Source organism: Eptatretus burgeri, chromosome 8 (genome assembly GCF_056783735.1).
Source record: "Eptatretus burgeri isolate ZD-2024b chromosome 8, Ebu_testis_v1, whole genome shotgun sequence".
NCBI classification, from domain to species: Eukaryota; Metazoa; Chordata; class Myxini; order Myxiniformes; family Myxinidae; genus Eptatretus; species Eptatretus burgeri.
In genome coordinates, this window is record NC_140968.1 from 26,353,748 (window position 1) to 26,374,562 (window position 20,815).

Below are 20,815 nucleotides of genomic sequence, written 5' to 3' on the forward strand. Positions count from 1 at the left end.
TGCCTGTACATGCGTGGCCGTACGTGCAAAAAAAAAACCTTTTAAACCGCGCGCCAGAAACAACAACCACACAGGCCGTTCCTTCGCTCTCACGTGCCCGTACGTGCGTGGCCGTATGTGCAAAAAAAATAAATAAATAAAACTTTCAAACCGTGCACCAGAAACAACAACCACACAGGCCGTTCCTTCGCTCTCGCATGCCCATACGTGCGTGGCCGTATGTGCAAAAAAAAAACAATTTCAAACCATGCCAGAAACAACAACCACACAGGCCGTTCCTTCGCTCAAAAAAAAAACTTTCAAACCGCGTGCCAGAAACAACAACCACACCGGCCGTTCCTTCGCTCTCGCGTGCTCGTACGTGTGTGGCTGTACGTGCAAAAAAAACAAACAAAAAAACTTTCAAACAACCACACAGGCCGTTCCTTCGCTCTCGTAAACGACGACTGAATTGGGGCATTGTGTTTATCTATAAATGCGCATAAGAAATCGAGAAATTATTAGAATACAGTAAGTCATCACTATCCGGAAGTCCATACGTTGTAACCTGTAATGGGGAACGAGCCCTTTCCCCATTGGCCACGCCGACGCAGCAACTTGTCCTGTCATTGGTTTGGTAAATAAATCGCCAAAACTTGGGAACCACTTGTGCGATTAATATCAAACCTTGAAAAGGCACATACTCAGGTCCCCAGCAATATACCTGGCAAGTTTCAATTAGATCGGACCAGTGGTTGTCGAGAAACAGCGGTCACACACACACACACACACACACACACACACACACACACACACACACACACACACACACACACACACACACACACACACACACACACACACTGCTGGAATTATAGATAGATAACTGCTATTGGCATTGCATGTGTTACATGCTTGGGAGCTTTGGTGGTGCACGTTTCTGTCTGTGCTGTCGCTGATGATTCGCCAACAAATGATGAAACCGGTCAAGTGGCTGAGGGGGGTGTGTAGCATTAAGATTCTCATGTATGTACTACTGCAGTTGTGGAGGAACCTGAGTAGGATTTGACAAACAACAAAGGGCCTACCTTGTCTTGGTTGCTTTATGCAGCTTACTTTGGCTAGAAGATCATGGGAGTTAATTCCGATATGTATTTATGTACATATAATGCCTGGTGTTGGATTCAAGGTTCGGGTGGTGGCTTGGGATCCTCGGCGTCCTGAGTTCGAGCCCTGCTGGCCACTGAATTCACATCAGGGGGGTTTACTCAGCCTGTCATCCTTCCGAGGTCGGCAAAATGAGCACCAGTATACTGGTAATTATCCCTGTGTGTCAAAGGCGACTTAAGGGTTGGCGTCAGGAAGGGCATCCGGCCATAAAAACATTGCCACAAGAAAGGGTACCATGATTGGAGCCTGCAAAAAGCTGACCCCTGCTCAGGGAAAAAGGCTTCGAAATGGTGTGATGATGATGTATGTACACATACATCAGACACACCTCCAGACTTATGGTGAGCATCGCCGCTGATTATGCTTTCCACGGTAAAACCGCATAATCTGCAAAGAAAAACCGTCCATCTGCCACCCAGATGATTCCTACCAATGCAACCATTCAACCAGAAGGCACGTGATGTGATCGGAGGGTAAATCGAAACATGTGGAGTGTGACGAGCACTCCCCCGCCCCCACGCCCCCCCCCGATCTCCATTGGACATAGTTTCACACCAAAGCGTCACCTCCAACCCAGAGACCTCAGCCCGGCGACTCTGTCAAACAGACAAAGATTACATGGTCAACATCAGTTAAACATCAAACGGAGCCACCTATCCAGATTTCGGGCTTATTTGCCCTCATCAAGACGACATACCGATAAATATCTAACCAATGATGACCACATTCGTCGTTTATACATTATGCTCTTTTAGTTGATTTTAATATTCCTGGCTGCAGACCCCTTGACTGGTGATCAGCAGGGCAGAGACAATGTGCTCGTGTGGCAGGTCGCACTTGTTGCCAGCAGGTCATGCAGCAAGCGCTGTGATGGGACTGGATTTGTGCCCTGCTGCCTCGTCAAATTAAGGGGTTCAATTTGGTTTATTAATGAGCCTAATTATGGACATGAATAAATGATCAACAGCATGTTGGCCTGATGAGCCCACAACAAGGGCGAAATCGAGATCGACATCTCCACTTTCGCCGATTTCTGACCATAGGCTTTAAATCTCAGTCGGTAAAGGCTTGCGAGTCATACCGATGCCTCCTAATTTTGAGGTGATGTGTTGGCATAATTTATGGTTGATTCTTTGGTTGATTTTAATAATCCTGGCCGCAAACCTCCGAACTGGTGATCAGCAGGGCAGAGACAATGTGCTCGTGTGGTAGACAACACTTGTTACTGGCAGGTCTTGTAACAAGCGCTATGATGGGACTCGATTTGTGCCCTGCTGCTTCAAGTTAAGGGGTTCAATTTGACATATATACACACACTCATGCACTAACTAGATAAAATGTTACGTTTTTGTTGAAAAAAAAAAAAATCAGACTGATAATCATAAGAAACTGCATATTTTTCAGATAACACAGACTGATGGTCCTTGTTATTGTAAACAATACAATGATTATTGTTTCTTATAGATGAGGGTGGAAAATATTTTGAACAACTTTTCTGCTGTTGCTGCTGTTTCCAATGGTGACCACCGACAGCCACAGATACACGAAGACTATGTTTCAGAACTGGATGCAGACTGTCAGGGAGAACGGTGAGATTGGAATGTTATTGGGGCCATGAATCAAATAAAAGATCGTTTGATATCAATATCGATGTTTAATTGCCATAACACAAGTTCAAGAACCACAGTGTGGCAATTTGGGGAATAGTGTGAGTGCAATAACATGTAATTATAACTTTGTTAAGCACGGAGAGTGAGGCATTGTGTATCAGCATTTACTGCAAATGTCTAAACTCTGTCTTTGCCTCCAAATCTCATGTACCCAACCCTTAATTTCCCCGATGTACCCACTGTCTATTGGACCCTGTTCTTTTCACGCGAGAAGGCAGACAAAGTTCTGTCCCACCTTGACCCTGCTTCGACGACGGACCCAGATGGTATCCGTGGCAATGTTCTCAAATCCTGCTCTGCCGTTCTTGCTCCCCCTGAATCATTATTCAGTCATCCTCCTTTGGCTACCTCCCATTGGAAATCAGCAAACTTCACTCCCATCCACTAGGGTGTAAAAACAGATCCGATCAACTACAGACCAATGAGCTTACTTCCAATTACAATTGAAGTCATGGAATCCATCATTGCTTCTGATGTCCATCCTAATCAATAAACTCTGGACGTGCTTCTGCTCCTCTTCCAGCAATGCTTAAAGGCCCTGAATCTCAAACCATATTCTAAGACACATCTTGGATATTTGATACAATCTGGCATCCTGCTTTGCTTACCAAGCCTTCTACCTGTGGCATTGAAGGACACCTTCATTCCTGGATTTCTGACTTCCTCCACTCATGCAGTCAACATGTTGCCATCAATGGAACCCTCTCCTCCCCTCTCCAAGTGGAAGCTGCAGTTCCCCAAGGCAATGTTTTGGGCCCAATCTTGTTCTTCATCGATTCTATATGACCTCACTCATTCTATATGTTTTGGAAAACACTCCTCCTTTTTTGCAGACGACTCCACATTGTGTTGTGCAGTAACCCAATCCCTCTGATCGACAGACAGCAGCTGCACATCGATATACCAGCGGGGTGTGCTTACACATTGTGTAAGCAAACGAACCGTGTTTCCCCATTGTCTCAGGTCGCTCACCTGCATTTGATTTTTCAATCATTTATTTTCATTTCCTTGTATTTATGGGTGCTTTCCGACGGATCTGTGATTTTTCCTGGTGTATCAGCTTCGATGTCTGTCGTCACACAAAATTACTGTGCTTCCCCATTGTCTCGGGTTACTCACCTGCATTTTTTCATTTGTTTTTATTTTGAATCATGGATTTTGTCCAATGATCCTAACCCCCCCCCCCACCCCACCCCCCGTGGACTGGCTTTATGTCCATCGGCATGCAAAATTTCAGCCTTCTATGTCACCCGGAAGGCACCAAACTTCAATATCAGTGAGTGAGTGAGTGAGTGAGTATTGTCAGATCAGATCTGTGACTTGCTACAGGTATCATGTAAGCCTGCACTAACCTGTTTTATGGTCAGGTTGTCGTTGACTAAACTGTCTCCCCCACCAAGTTTCTTGGTGAGGAAGTGTATGACATGGACACCCAGCAGGATTAAAAACAAAACCTGTCAAAGGGTGGAGGAGCTCCTTGTGAGCCAACAACCATCCCTATCTAGTGCCCAACTGTGTCTGCAGATGTCCTCCTGCAGTTGGGTTACTTTTTTTAGGTGGTTGGTGGCAGGATTTGTACTACGGCCACCGTAAAAGCCTTCACTCTGCAAAACACAAGAAAACCGGAAAGGGAATTGAAAACCCACTCCGTGGGAGTACCTCCTGTGCAGCTGCCCTCCGCAGGGCAGCTCACTGGATGACAGGATTGGAGCAAAGCCTTTAGTACCCCCACTCTGATGATAGCAGGAAAACCACAGAATAACCTTTCCCGGGTAAGATTGCGGTAGCGTGTGTCGGGGGGGTGCTGAGGTGTTGTCCACCAGATGGCGGTCTCCTGGGTTAACCTGAGGCGATCCTTTGAGTGGGTGCCTGGAATGTCCTATACCAAAGAGAAGATGATCACCTGTTTGTTATCATGTGAGGTCAAGCGTTTGAACATCGGTATTGCAGCACTCTCTGAAGTTCTGAGACTGGACAGTGGCAAGATCATGGCGGGTGGTTACACCTACTATTGGTCTTATCGCTCTGATGGTTACGATACCCAAGGAGTTGCTGCAGCTGTGTCCAATGAGCTGACTCCAATGATAATTGAGGTAACAGGTCAACGAGTGCATGAGACGAAGGTGTCATTTCCCTGGTCTCTGTATATGCTCCGACAGAGGCGAGTGATATCACCATGAAGGTTGCATTCTATGCCACGCTCGAGTCTGTGGTTAATTCGTGCCCCAGGCGAGATACTCTTCTAGTCTTGGGGGATTTCAATGCATCGACTGGAACTGATAGGGATGGTAATGAGACATGTGTTGGTCCCCATGGGTCTCGAACCGTGAACCTGAATAGCACTAAGTTCCTTGACTTTGCAAGAAGTCGTGGACTTATGGTGGCTGGTTCATTGTTTCAGCACCCACAAGCTCATCGCTGGACTTGGTATTTCAACGCTGGCGGTGTGGCAAAGGAGATTGAGCATGTGCTCATTGATGGTTGCTGGAGGATGATCCAGACCTGCAGGGTCTACCAGATTGCTCAGTTCCTCAATACCGATCACAGGCTTGTGGTAGCAACTCTGAAGTTGCAGCTTAAATCCAGGAGAATGGTACCATCCCAGCCTAGGCTGGATGTTGGCAAGCTCAAAGATGAGAGGGTATCTGAGGAGTTTCTCAACAGGCTGAGTGGGGATTTAGGGGGTTTGGGTGCTTTGGGGAATCCTGAAGAGTTGTGGAATACCTTCGAGACCATCATCCTTGATGTTGCCGGAGAATGTCTTGGAACTCACCGTAGGGCAAAGAAGAATTTTGTCTCTCAAGGGACACTGAATACCATTGACCAGAGTCGCAGGGCCATGCTTAATGGCAGAGCTGAGATGTTCAGGGAGCTGAGGCGTAAAACTAAACGTGCGCTGAGGGTGGACAAGGAGGCCAACGCGCAAGGAATCTGTGAAGGGGAAGAGCATCACCCCATCCTGTGGTCAAGTGATTCTCGTCCTGCTTACAGGGGAATTCACGCATTGCGTTCCTCCAAGCCCATTCCTTGGTGTACTGCAGTTAGAGCGGAAGGTGATAGGCTCTTGATAGAGGTGTCCGAAGTGAAGGCCCACTGGGCCTGTAACTTTAAGTGGCTGTACCAGTCTGATCCACCAGCTGTTGAGTTGGATGTCAGGGGTATAACTATCTCCATTGCTGACCCTCCCATCAACTGTGCTCCACCTTCATTTGTGGAAACACAGCTGTGGTGAACCAGTTGAAATAGGGTAAAGCTCCTGGGATCTGTGGCATCCATGCTGAATTTCTCAAAGCTGGTGGAAATGCTGTACTCGTGTCGTTGCATGCAGTTCTGTGCTATGTCTGGAACACTGGTATCATCCCAACTAACTGGAAAAGGGGCCTTGTTGTTCCTCTCTGGAAAGGGAAGGGTGATCACCACGACTGCAACAACTACCAAGGGGTGGCACTGTTCTCAGTACCGGCAACGTCTTTGCGAGTATAATTATTGATAGGGTTCGCCACCATCTGCTTGAGCACCAGCGTCCAGAGCAGTCAGGCTTTACACCAAAGAGGTCAACGATTGACCGTATCCTTGCCCTTCGTGTCCTCACCGAACGCAGACGAGAGTTTCAGCAGGGGCTGCTTGCAGCCTATGTTGATCTCTGCAAAGCGTTTGATTCAGTGATTTGGGACGTCCTCTGGAGGATTCTTGGTCTTCGTGGGGTTCCACCAAAACTGATCGATCTGATGTCTGAACTCTACTCTGGTACTGAGAGTAGTGTGAGATGTGGTGATACCATATCTGACTTATTTCCAGTTGTTACTGGAGTTTGTCAGGGGTGTGTACTTGCCCCCACACTTTTCAGCGCTTGTACGAACTGGGTTCTGGGGAGGATGTTGATGAGATCACTCTGCGGTGCATTGTTTGGGAATGTCAAGATCTCGGACCTTGATTTCGCAGATGATGCAGTAATCTTTACGGAGACTCTGGATATCCTTTTGGGGGCCCTCGAGGTGCTGAATGAGGAGTTGGAGCCGCTGGGATTATGGGTTTCTCCGGTCAAAACTAAGATCCAGGATTTCAATGACATCTTGGATACTGCTGTCCTGTCTGTGCCTGTTTGTGGTGTGGATGTTGAGTTCATGGAGAGATTCACTTTCCTTGCCAGTGATATTTATGTCTCTGCTGGCTGTGAGCCAGAGGTCAATATACGTCTGAGTCGGGCCTGGGGAGTCATGGATTGACTGGATCATGGGGTGTGGTGCAGTCGGCACCTGTGCAGGAGGATGAAAGTCTGAGTCTTCAGGTCCTTGATGCTTCCAGTCTTTCTCTACAGATGTGAGACTTGGACTAGCTGACCAGGGATCTGAGAGAGACTTAATTCCTTTGGTACCAGGTCTCTTTGGAGAATCCTTGGCTTCGCTGGTCAGACTTTGTGTCCAACGAGCGGTTGCTGAGAGCGGCGCAAATGAGATTTGTTACCTGCATAGTCCGTGAGCATCAGCTGCGGCTGACGTTGATCCTGCTTTTTCCTAATGTTGATCCTGCTCACCAGGTTCTCTCAGCGAGGGAACCTCATGAGTGGTGGAGGCCAATGGGCCGACCACATGCCTCGTGGTTGCAGCAGGTTGATCAACATCTTAAGGAGATGGGAATGGGCCAGGCATCTGCCTGGGGGATGGCCAGATGGAGGCCCCTGGAGTACCAGCGGAAATTGGACACAGCGACGCGCTGCTCTGACGCATGCTCCCATACCTGACCTGATCAGTTGTCACTATATTCAAGTGGAACCATTAGTTATCAGGATTATTCAAGTAAATATTTGCACCTACCCACTCCCCCACCTACAATCCTGGATCCACCCCTAATAATGGGAATTAAAGTATGTTGACAATTGTTTTGACATGATTATTAATTTTACGGTCATGACCCAATTGTAGACAATTTAACATTTTAACGATAACTTCATCAAGGTTTGTCCGATGGGAACAAAATTTCCCTCTCTAGATAGCCCAGTGCAAAGCACATTTACACTTGATTTACATCATACCCCTCTGAGTTTGAGGTCAAGTTATAATTGCAGTGTGAAAAAAAGGTGTTTTTTGTCATCGCTCAATTTTACCAATGCGGAATCTCAGACCGCTTGGCCTTCCAAGGTCTTGCATCATAAAATAGTGTACCTGCATTGAAGTTGTGCACTTCATACAGTTTGTGATTCGTGTCCTTGACCTGGTTTTTTGGATAATTTTCCTCCGATTTTCATGATGGACTTTTTGTGTATCGATTGTAGATGGGGACACATTTTCTTTATTTACACTCTTGCCCGAAATATTGAAGGTCAAGGTCATATGGTGGTCCATAAAGAATATTGCCATCATTGGATTGCGGGCACTGGGGGGGGGGGGGGCTTTCCCTCAGCATTCGCTTTGTGATCGCAGATATCGTTTTCACTATCATTCAAGCAGTGCACCACCATGTGTCGTCACCCCCAATTTTGACCCTTGATATTTATTACCCTCATTAACCTTTCCTAATCCAATCGTTTTACTTCCGAGTTTTACTTTCCACTACTTTTTTTTCCTCTTTGTCCATTTCTTTGATGTTTGTCCCACTGTCAGTTCTAACTTGCTCTTCCATGACACTCAACCTGTAAAGAAAAAACAGTGCATGGACTCAGTGTTCATATATGATGCATCTCACACTTTCTTTATGAACAAACTGCATGATTACTCTTCTTCTTTATAAACAGACTGAACTATTACTGTTCTCAATAAACAGACTGCACAAGTCCTCCACTTTGTCTTTACGCTACCCTTCGGAGGGTTCTGATGGCTGAATGCCAAATTATTCCCCGTACCCACAGTACCGGACAAATGAGTGGTGACCTGTGCAGACTGGTTCTCATCCATGGAAACGGACATTCTGGAAAATGAATAGGGTCATGGCTGGCAAATAATTACCGAATCACTCTTGCATGTTTTGGTTCAGTTCAAGGGAGTTTGGGCAGCAACGCCTTTTTACATGTATTATGCTTTGTGAGCACAAGTTGTCCTAAAGGCATCGAGTCGACCACACACAAACTAGATCAAGTGAGGCCAGTAAATTACTCCATCCCTGAAGTGCTATAAGTGAACCAACCATCAATGATGTAATGTGGAAATTCTCTTTGCACTAGCTCACGTTTCCAAATCTTGTAATTAAAATCCTTGATGCCTTCGACTGGATTTGAAAGCAGTTGCAGAAAGCTATAAGGCCTGCATCTTACCCATTCAAACAGGTGCATGTACTGTTCAATGCAAATTCCTCTGACTCAGTGTCACTTGCATGTTAAAATGAAATGTTGATATCAATTGTAATGAAAATAGGAAATTAATTTTACAATTATCAATACACCAAGTGCACGTATTTTACTTGTGTTTTACAATCAGTGTCTGTAACTGCTGTTCCAGCTACCTTTCCAGTTTCTGTACATTTTCCATCATCTTTACTTTTATAGAGATCACAAGAAAGAAGATTCTTGGCAGAGGGACAGGCACTCAAGCAAGCAAGAGCATGGATTCCCACCACTGAAGCGGTATAAAGATTGATTCTGTTTTGTGCACACTTCCCTTTTCATCAAAAGGACCTTTGTAATAGGAAAGTGATCCAGCAGGCCTGAAACATCATTGAGAAAGTGAATTTGCATTGAATGCGTTTTACATACTTTGGATTTTAATCGAGTGGCTGGAAACGAGCCACGAGTCGAATACTCTTCCAAATAAAATTTTAATATGCCAAGAACCAAGTAGAGGCAAATCGCAAAATGCTGAACCAAGCACGAATAGGATTGAGTGGCATATCAATGGTTGAACTTAGCTGTTGCTGTTAAAAAAGGTTTTCCAAGTTTTTTTAAAAAAGAGGATTTTCAGCTAAAGGTTGATAAGAGTATGTTTAGCGCTCTGTGAGACAATGAGGTGCGGCTGATAACACTGGTCGACAAATTTTAACTTTTTTCTCTCATCAAAGATGTAATCAAACTTTTTGGGACCAGTTTTGCACGGAGATTCCAAATCTGTTTTTGGTTTTCCTCTCGCACGTCTAGTTCTTTATGCCTCCACTGACGAAGTCCCCGGAGGCATGATGTTTTCGGGTTGTCCATACGTACGCCCGTCCGTGCTAATTTTCTCTGCAACTACTTATCCAATTGACACGAAATCTTCACCATAGGTGCGACTACGCATGTAGAATGTTTAGAATGTGTGGCAGCCATGTTGCATAAAGTGAAAAACATTGGACATCTGTATCTCTGAAACCTCTCCATGGAAAAACTTGGCACATGTCAAGTACTCCCCATGGGAAACAAGTCTGATTTTTTAAAATGTCATTGGTGGCTTTGATAGGACGTCATAATTGCATACGTCGAACGATTTATCCGATCAGTATGAAATTTTTTGAGAGTCATTTCGGGCTAAATTGTATTGGGAGGGGGGGGGGTGTTATATCAATCACGTGGTTCAGCAGCAATTGTTTTTTAAACATAAAAGCCAGAAAAAATTCTCAAACGGCTGAACAGATCGAGACAAAACTTTACAGTTATGATCGCTTATTAATGAGGAACAAAAAGTTCTCTGCCTTTGACATCATAAGTCACATGGTTTGGCAGCTATGATTTTATTAAGAATAACTCTTTAAATATCTCCTCCAGAACGGCTTGACAAATCGAGGGGAAACTTCACCCACATATTCCCCAAAGTTTGGGGATACCAGGGTGTTCATGAATAATTAATAGGTCACATGGTCTGGCAGCCATATTGGATCAAACAAAAATCTTAAAATTCTCTTGAACCGCTTCATCAACCAACGTGAAACGCCACAATTGTGATCTAGTAGTCATGGGAAAACACGTTTTAAATTTCAACCTGATGGGATGCATGGTCTGACAGCCACAATTATTTAATATTTTGAATCTGGGTTCAGGGATTTAAATCAAACTTGGTACAAGTATGTATAATGATGTCATGATGTGGGCGGAGGCATCACGACATCAGAGTGCCCTTCTAGTTTTTAATTTGAAAGGTTATTGCCTTGTAAGGCAATAACCTTTCAAATTTGATCGGTGTCATCATGAAAACTAGATGTGCTCGAGGAAAACCAAAAACAGATTTTGAATCGATATCCCAAGCGCTATCAAGCCCCCTATTCTATCTGATGAAAATGACTAGTTGGCCAGTGTAATTGAGCATGAGCACTTTTTCAGAGCCCCCCACTCCAAATTCCTAATACATGTTCCAATGATCACATTACAATGGAGCAAAAATGAAAAGTGGAGCAAAATGTATACTTTGATGACATTACAAAACATGTTTTATTGAAAAAGTAAGTAAATAACCAACTTTCTTTTTCTTTCTACCCCATGGCAACTGAACAGAACCAAACGTTGACTCACGGCTCCATCGTTCGTACCTCAGCGGTATCAAGAGAGGTGTTTGGGTTTTCAAGGGATAACGAACGTGGAAAAGAGGATGAACCTGCATTTCTACAGACTCCTCGATCACCTGCGGGCCTAAGGCAAACTGGCAAAAAACCCATCACCACCATACCTTTGTGGAAGCACCACAAACCAATGTGATCTCACATTCGTGTTCAGTGAACATTAGATTTGGAAAATTGTTACCTGTGCACCAACTTGAGGTAACAGCCACCTGAATGTAGATAACAAAACAATGACAAGTTGTTCAAGATTTATTTCAAGTTTATTTTGGTGCAATCTTTTATTTCACCTCCAAAATAAAAGGACTGGTTTTATAACTTTGATTCAAATGCCCCCTCCCCACCACACACAAGCCATTATATTACCTACAAGCTGAAGCATTTCCTTCCACTGGTTGTGTACAGATGGAACCTGCACACCATGAAAAGTGATTCCATGGGGGTGCACATCCTCAAGGTCCTCTGGCTTTTTGACCAATTCTATCAGACATGCTTATTGACGAGTTTGTGTCAAACTGATCATCACTTTCCCTTTGCACAAGTCCAGGTGTTTGTCCAAAGGCAGGTAAAGAACATCCACATCGACAATATTAATAAAGTAACAACAAAGATATGGCGAGAGGTAAGATACCTGAGTGGCTCAAATCAAATGGATAAAACGAGCAAGGATCGGTGTCTTCTCTTCACCATACCAAGTATGTTGATTAAAACTCAGAGATTAATCACCACAAAGTGCAGAAATACATATGTAGAGACAGTAGTACTGATGACCAATTATTCAATTAATTTGATGGACAAATTAACTATACAAGTTAATGAATAGATCCTTTTGCTCTTTTTGCATAACAGGTGTACCAAGTTGTATCCCAGTGTGCACTGCAGGTGAGGAAGATTAAATGGTCAATATGTTATGGGGTATAATGATGAAGGGAAGAGAATGACATGGCTGTACATAGTGGAAGTACAGCACAGCTTTATTTGCAGCACAAAAGGAAAAAGACAAAAATAGTGCAAGTTGTTATATTTATATACAGTATATAATTAACCCTCCCTGCTCTTCTTGCCAAAGAAAGCTGCCTCAAGCAACCAAGAAAAGCTTCATAAAGTAGGCCCTTTGGCGTTTCAAACCCAACCTGGGTTCCACTACACCTGCAGACGTTTTACGATAAGATTCCAGCCACCTTGGGATAATTGATTAGGTGAGAGCTGATTGGTTGTTCCCTTCCATTATGGGTGAGAGACGTGACTGGGTCTCGATTATGTATATATATTTAATCTTGAGTGCAAAACCGTTGAGTCAATTTGGCAAGATACCATATCATCCAATTTGATATCCATACTTTAATCATGACAAACCAACCAAGCCATCACAATCAGTGTGTGTGTGAAAACATCCTCCCTCACCCTCCATTAATGCGTATTCAATTTCACGTTCATTGCTGGGATAGCAAATTGGTGGTAACTTGTGCAGGCCAGTCTGCAGGCAGTGTTGACCACGTAATGCATTCGGATCTTTGAAGAAGCCTTAGTGCTTTCAGATAATCATCTAATAAACTATGTTGTAGTTATTCAACACCCCCCAACTGTAAACCACCCCAATATTTTGTAGTCTCATCCTATTTGAACAAAAATGAAACCCAGACAAAACAGTTTGGAGGTGAGAACACTACCTTTGGAACTATCCTGCCAATTCTGCAACAAAGTATAATCATGTTGATGTTAAAAAACGGCAAAAAGCTGATTACACCAAACCTATGCTAAGGAAGCAAGCACTATCAAGGTGCTTACATCAACTTGCAATCCTCTGCCACGTAATCGTGCCACAAAGAAAGCAAATGGCGAGGACTCTTATCTTGTGCGACCGGTTTATTTAGTTAAGATAATTGAGTTCTGTCTGCCATGGAGAAATTAGCCTGTACAAACAACTTTAACATTCAAAAACACCCTCTCCTTCCTGAACATACCTCCACTTTAACTTTGCAGACGTGTGTGTGTGTGTGTGTGTGTGTGTGTGTGTGGTTTATTTTTCCAGCCCAAAGATAATCCTTCAGACTTCATTGCTCCAAATTCAACTATATGCAAAATACTGTACTAACAAAACTATGAACTCCATTCCTTTACTTATATTTGTGACCTCTCATCATGATCAAAAGGTAGCAAAACATGACATCGAGAATGAGGTGCAAAATATCGAATCCTTGAAATTTCTCCTTAAGAAATGTAACCATTCCTTGAATGGCTTGAGGTGATGGAGGTTTGTTGTACCATGTGCTTCCCTCCACCCAACCCTCCTCCAAATTTCCCCAAACTCATCCCCCGCCCCCCTCAAACCCCGTTCCAATAACTCAAACAACGATGGTGAGCTTTGACGGTGATGTTCATATCAATTTTCTAAGGTAACACTACATCTTGTGCTCACGGCTCAATCACCCACTTGATTCCTGGCTGAGAACCACCAAAGATTGTTAGAAAACTCAATGTTAACTGCACGACCAATCCATCAAAGAGGCAGTCACAGGCTGGAAGAACAATTATAAAGCATTCACTTATCTCAAAATGATCTCCTTGCATTTCCTCAAAAGTTACCCTCCTTGTACAAAGAACTATCTATAAACACTTGCATATTGTACCGTTTCAAAATGCAAGTCCCTGTTTGCCCATAATCATGTCCAAGAACTGCACCAGTAGCGTGAAACACACCTTAGCATTGAAGCAAAATACGAAATGTTAAAATAAAAAGACTTCCCTATTTTAATCTTCTTCCACGAGTGAAGCGCTACTTGTAAGGAGAGTTCTGCACCAAACGTTTAGAAGAGAAGGGGGGGAAATAAAAACATTCAAAACGACTGCTGCAGTGAAAAGCAAAATGGCTACATTTGAAAGAGTGAATAAAACAATCTTGGGTAGTTCAGAAAGGTTGCTACACGAGCTTTGACAGGTGGAAGAGTCGTCGAGTCTAATCCTGCGTCCACGCTGCCTTCCCCGTCCAGTGACTAGTCTATGGGTCCTTGGGCCTCGAGTTTGGGGTCCCAGTTAGAGGTTAGAGGTCGTTGATAATTTTGGAGCCCTTTAGACCGTGTGGGAAATGTTCATGGCATGGAAATAGCAGCATGGAATGCACTTTGCTAATGTTAGGGACCATACACATATTATGTATGCAGGTGAAGTAATTTGGACTTCCACTTATTCATGGTGTTAATTCGGAACATTGGAAGGAATGTTCCTTCCAATGTTCCCCTTATGGGGGGGGGGGGTAGGAGGGGGACTGAGTAGCATATTCATAAAATTTACATCCAATTTTAGTTAATATGAATTATTTTAACATGGTAAAGGGAAGTTCTTTGAGGGGACTGACCCAGTAAGAAATAAAGTCAGCGATATGTTTAAAATTACATAACAAGCATGACATTTCTATACAAGTTAACGCAATTTAAGTGGATGAACGCGAGAACAATCTCATCAGGTCACCACATTAAGTGGATATCCGAAGAAGAAGAATGCAATTTACAGCAAATGGAGTTTGCATAGACAGTGGAAATGACTGGATTCTAATACTGGGGAAAAGAAGCATCATGGTTTGCTCCACGCTGCACGTGATCATACACTCTCAAAATCTAATAAGGGATTTTAATTTTAAACCTTTCACTCTTTCTACCTATAGTCTGTTGATACGCTTCCGAGTGATACCGGGTCTCATTGTGATTTTACTCGGGAGACACCTGTTAAACAATCAAGATACGAGAGTATGAGGTTTGGGGAGAGCAATAACGTTTGGGAGTAGTAATAAAGGAAGGGGGCAGCGATGGAGCAAATGGAAGAGGAAAACAAATATTTTACCATATTTATGTAATCAAGAGATGGTCCCCTCCATTTCTCCTACCAGGTAAATCCGAGGGTGTATTTACCTTTCTTGTACTTATTGCTGATTTTAATATCGCCTGTAATAAAAGCATGCCTTTAATTAAGGCTCCAAGATTACGAGGAAAAACTTCAACTCAATTCTGCTTGAAATTGTGACAAAATCGGTGGCAACTTTGTCCGAAAGGCCGGTACAGAGTCGGTGCACTCGCCTTGGAACCGTATAATCCGGGTTCCATTGTCAATAATATGTGCAGCCCAGCTCAAAACGGTCGGTTTAGTGCTTCACAGGGAGGGTGTTGCATCAACGAGTATGCCATCTTTTGGAGGGGTGTTGAACCGATCACCCCGTCTGCTGGCATTAGTTTGTGGATGTTAAAGACCCCACGGTCTCTCACAACGACGAGGCGAGTTATCACTCGCACCCTGAATAAATCACAAAATCCTGCCTAGATTGCAGGTAGCAAGTGGTCCACTCTTCTTTAACATCCCTCGATGCCGCATTACACTGCTTGATATCCGTGTGGTTGGTTTGTGAGCTGTGGCTGCCACACTTTAAACAAATTCACATGTCACATGTGGATGGCCATCTTAAGCTATGAAGGGTAACCATTAACCTCAGCTGTGATGTTATATGAGCTTAACGGATCAGAGATGGCTCTTTTTCAGGCAGTGATGATCAATGTCTACCTTAGCTTCGATAAAAGGTTTCTTAGAAAATTAAAGTCTAACCACAGGATGGAAAAATAAAACCGAATTTCATGTTACACTGCCTTAAAGACTTGTCATATTGCAACGGATTGCATCAGCAAAATTGTACAAGTATGGGGAAGAAGTGGACAAGCATTATTCTACTTTTGCATACACAATATGTAGATGGCCCATAAAGAGATATCGTTTAAAATGCAGTGAAAAAGACAAAAATAAATGTGACGGAGTAATGATGAGGATGTGAAGGAGAGGAGGTTGGAGAAAATGGGGACAACGGGGGTGTGTTTCATTACCAATCAGCTTGCTATCGCTTGCCAAGCCAGCCGTTCCTTAACAACCGCTTTCTTGAAGTTCTTGCTCGAGTGCTTCAAATCAAGTGAGCCACTTGGCGAGCGCTCAACAAGTTGATTGGTAATGGAACACACCCTGGGTTGCAGACAGAGGAAGAATGAAAAAATATTGAAAAATGGAAGAGAATGTGCTCGGTGGAAGGTGGAAAGGAGGGAGGATGCGATGCAAAAGGAAAAGGTGGTGGAAATTGAGAGGTTAGCAATCAAGAGATGCCAATGATGATATGCTCTGGAGTCTGGTTGCATATAAAGAGAGTAAAAATGATCAACAGAGGATAAACCAGGAAAGGAAGATGGAGAATAAAAGTTTGCGTGAAGGTGGAGCACATGGCAAAGTAATAATAGGAGGAAGCATGAGAAAATGAGGTTTGTCAAAAATAGCCTGAAATAATTAAGTAAATAAGGGGGAAAAAAAGAGGATAAAAGAAGTCAGTGATTAATGCGGAAGTGGAAGAGGCCTTGCTCCATTTGCAAACGGAAGAGACGGCAGTTGGCAATGCGTAACGAAGCACAGCCTGAACGACGTGGGTCTGACGGGAGCAACGGCTTGGTGTGGTGCCACGTGCAGCTGCTCCGGCGATATTCGCGGATGAAGTCGTACTGAGTACCTGTTGAAAATATCAATAAATAAATAAATGAGGGTATGGGAAGGAGTGTTCTGAAATAATAAGATTTTAACTTCATTAAAATAATCTTTTGAAGAATAGCGAGGACTAAGCCTGGAAAACTAAAGCAATTAAATGTAGATGAATCAATCAATTTGTAATAATTATGATAAAATATTTAACAGTCTTAAAACGCAGTTACAACTAGAACGTCATTCGGTAGAGCATGTACCTCTGCCAAGCTGATTAGTTTATGTTTTTTAACCCACTGATAGGCCGGATCTGGATTCGGATCTTCACCAAAATCTAATCAATTCGTCCTCGTCACCCACCCAATCTGTCCACCACATTTTGTCCGAATCCATCGACAACTTTATGAGATACCCTGCTCAGGCAAACAAACAAAGAGACAGACAGCGGTGAAAACATAACCTCCGTCCATCTTCGGTTGCGGAGGTAATTATACGTATGAAGTACAAAATACCATGCGCATATCAGAAACATGACCGCGCTTAAAAAAATAGTTCACAAGGAATTTAAAATCCACTAAAGGTGGTGCTAAGAGAATACGGTTGGAAAGGGATCTTCGTGCACTGAAAGATTGGCACCCGACACCTTGTAATGCTCATTTTTTTTTTTTTGGAACAGCAAAATGATGTGGCAAATGAACTCCTATACGATGTGCCTGCTCTGTTGACTGGAATGCTAAGCTTGGTCAGAAGCTGGCAACATGGCCATTTCAATGTGAGGGGGATAATATTGGACAGAACTCATTGTGTTGATTCGATTTTAAAGCTCAAAACAAAACTCGCCATTTGTTTGCTGTTGAATCACAAAGGTCCTGATAAAATGGCTTCCTTTACTTGTCATGGTCATTCCACCGGCATGCAAAGTAAAGATTGATGTCCGAGACCTTTGATCAGTGATTATTCATCAATCAACATGTTGAGTTATCTGTGGCGTTCTGCCGCCGGACATAGTGAGTTACCTGCGGCAGTCCTCTCAAACAAACCACCGCTTGTTTCGAATCTTTCTTCATACACTCGAGTAGGTTTTAAAGCTGGTGGTGCAGGAGGTTTAACGCTGCGATGGACTACAAATGCACACACTGGGTACTATGATTGCCATGCATCTGCAGTGTTTTCCAGTCCAGGGATTGGGGGGGGGGTGAGGGGCAGCTGACCATGGGAAGATTAAAAAAAGACAAAAGACTTGACCCAGGGGTGTTTGAGGGAGGGATCAGCTGACCCAAGGGGGCAGGGGAAGGTCAGCCGACCAAATAAAATGACCTCCCATTAGTCAACAGCCTCTCCTTTGGTCTTTTACATCACCCCCCATCCCTACTTGTGATGTTTTCTACCCACATTAACCCTACCTAACTCGACCCTCTTGCTTTCAGCTTATTGCGTTTCCTCCCCTCTGTTCTTTGCTCATCAATTTACTTTTTTGTATCCGACTGTGGCCCCATAATCCCTACTCGTCACCTCGCCCTTCCACAGCCCATGATGGTTGTGCCCCTGTAATTTTCACGATTTTTGAGGTTATGGATTCTGATGTTTTGATGTTCCTTCATGTTTTGAAACCAGTCACTCAACTTCCAAATCCCCCAGTTGCAAGCTTCTCCACAAACAAAATGCAGGAACTTATCAACTCGTACCCATGGTGTGGTGTATTTAGTGCACATTTTCCCAATGATTACATACCTTGTCAATGCGTCACAAAAATACTTACATCACACCTCGGAAATCCTTCAAACTTGCACTGATTACGTTATTTCAGTAGACTGGAAGGAATCATTTTAAAGTCGTGGTAGCATCAAAAATGCTAACTACCTACTCTGTTAGATTGCATGTCCTCTTCAGTAATACACTTAAAGTGAAGAGAAAGCCTGGCATCTAGTTTAAAAACATGTCGGCCATCACGCGGCAGTACCCTGGTGAAATTCCAAATTCCCTGGCCTATTATAAAGGGTATGTCATGGGAGAATGGTCTCACACCCATAATGGATGAAGAACCGAATCTGCATTCACATTCACAAGACAGGCAGGCAGTTGATCTCGACTTTCCATTGTCATGGAACGATTACCTGTGTCTAGGTCTCCAATCACATAGATGCTAGCTCCAATGGGAACGGCACCGTACACGAAGGAGGCGCCAGACTGCACACACAAGGCCTGGTCTCTAAGGTACATCCAACTGTCAAGGAAGAGCATAGGCAGAGAATAAAGGGAAGGAGGGTGGATCAATCATCTTGATGTCTGTGATTATGTGGGCGACATCGTCTTCGCAACACAGGGAACATCCTCATAAATTTCCCTAAAATAATATTCATGTTCATAGGTATCAGAGAAACTTGTGCCATTTGGATGGGGGCGTTGACAGGAAAGGAAGAAGAAGAAGATGAACTAGTGTGAGGGCAAGAATGAGGGGGACAGCAGTGAAGAAGAGAAAAAGGAAAAGATGGGAAATGGAAGATGAAGAAACCAGAGGCACACCGTTTATTGCTGTCTTGGTAAATTTCTGACTTGCACGTTACCATAGGGCTGTCTGCTGCTGGCTCACTCTCCTTCCTGCGGACACCTCCAAACACGTACAGGTCCTGTCCCAGACCACATGCCACAGCGCCAAACCTGGCCACAGGCATTCAAAGCTGGATGTACTTGCACTCTCTTACATTCACCTATTCAAACATATGGAGGCACTTCCACTCGCTCACAACACCATCTTTTGTTTATGGCTAAGCGTATCGATCTCAACAACAAAATAAGCTTGCTACTCTTTCTTAAATTAGTTAAATCGTCACAAAAATGAGAGAGACATAGATATAGATACTAACATGGAATAAGACCTGCTTGAACAAAATATCAACCCAATCCCCGGGAGTATTTCCAAATTAACCTTTTGAACCCTGAGCTCCTTGGAGTTTCGGCTCCCACACCCTGGGATCCCTGGAGAAAAATCCAGCCGCTTGAGTGTTTGGAGGTTTGAATAGCGGCCGGTAAAACGGCCACTCGGGTTCAAAAGGTTTAGGACATTAATAAATGACAATGTCGACCTGACCCACTCTCCTCCCTCCCACTAGCTAACCAGCAAGTACACAGGACACACATAACAAACTGAATCCCCTCCATTATGCATATGTAATATAAAAATTGTGCCTCTTAAAAAGCAAATGATAAATGCATGAGCAAGACAACTCTCCTTGTGAAAAAGTATTTATTAAAGTACTTTTAAGTGATATTTTCCTCTCTCACATACACATTATAAACGGACCAAGCCCCCGGTACCTGCATTCCTTGAGGGGACATATACTCGTCCACTGTTGGGTTTTGGGATCATAGCATTCAACAGACTCAAAGAGCTTCCCGTAACTGCCACCACCCATTGCGTATATCTTCTTCTTCATCACTGCATAGCAACCAATCTGCTCCACACACATTCAGGTGCAAAAAAAAAAAAAAAAAAACATGAAAACAAGAAATGAACATCTTGATCACCTTGTCTGGCTGCAATATCTCAGCAAGATAAGACAGAGTTAAATACCTTTCGCAGTATGGAGAGATTAGGCATCAGGTTCCAAGTGTCAAGGTAGATGTCATAAGTCTCTCCCGTGAGGAGCTCAGAATCCTCATCCTCACCACCAATTGCATACAGCATCCCGTCAATGTGCACGAGGCCAAAGTTCATGCGTGCCTGGAAATGCATAATGGCAGGAAGACGATGATTGTTACATCACAGACAAACTCTCTGCCAAACTCCTTCCCTTCCATCAAGGTCCATCAGTACACAATGTTGATTTAATACCTGCTTCATTGGCGCGATGGGAGACCAAGTGTTTGTATCTGGATTGTACTTCTCGCCAGAGTTCAGTACTTTCTTCTCTGCATCCTGACCCCCAATGGCAAACAGGTAACCCTCTGAAATGGAAAGGGACAATTCTCGAGGTTGAAGCAGATATTTGGTGTACTACTACCTTGACTACCACTACCACTACTTCTTTAAAGGCCCAAATTATTCCCAT

General features: G+C 43.7%; 2 protein-coding genes across 6 annotated transcripts in view; one reads left to right on the plus strand and one right to left on the minus strand.

Moving 5' to 3' along the window:
* Nucleotides 1-11,588, plus strand: part of LOC147021372 (tyrosine-protein phosphatase non-receptor type 1-like) — a 39,813-nt gene extending 28,225 nt beyond the window's left edge. For 2 of the 3 annotated variants that reach the window (XR_015060777.1, XR_015060776.1), the window contains 4 exons: nt 2,614-2,738; nt 3,653-3,747; nt 9,298-9,375; nt 11,209-11,588. Coding sequence is in view for 1 of the 3 variants with exons in the window: in XM_085891256.1 (XP_085747382.1) it covers nt 2,614-2,738; nt 9,298-9,375; nt 11,209-11,221 (216 nt within the window). In the remaining 2 variants the exon portion in view is untranslated. The remainder of the gene's footprint in view (nt 1-2,613; nt 2,739-3,652; nt 3,748-9,297; nt 9,376-11,208) is intronic. The other variant, XM_085891256.1, reaches the window with a different exon arrangement.
* Nucleotides 11,511-20,815, minus strand: part of GAN (gigaxonin) — a 113,130-nt gene continuing 103,825 nt past the window's right edge. For 2 of the 3 annotated variants that reach the window (XM_085891255.1, XM_085891254.1), the window contains exons 6-11: nt 20,599-20,711; nt 20,338-20,487; nt 20,082-20,218; nt 19,290-19,424; nt 18,881-18,990; nt 11,511-16,797 (exon numbers count right to left, since the gene is read on the minus strand). In XM_085891255.1, the coding sequence (XP_085747381.1) occupies nt 16,619-16,797; nt 18,881-18,990; nt 19,290-19,424; nt 20,082-20,218; nt 20,338-20,487; nt 20,599-20,711 (824 nt within the window). In that variant the 3' untranslated portion in view covers nt 11,511-16,618. The remainder of the gene's footprint in view (nt 16,798-18,880; nt 18,991-19,289; nt 19,425-20,081; nt 20,219-20,337; nt 20,488-20,598; nt 20,712-20,815) is intronic. The other variant, XR_015060775.1, reaches the window with a different exon arrangement.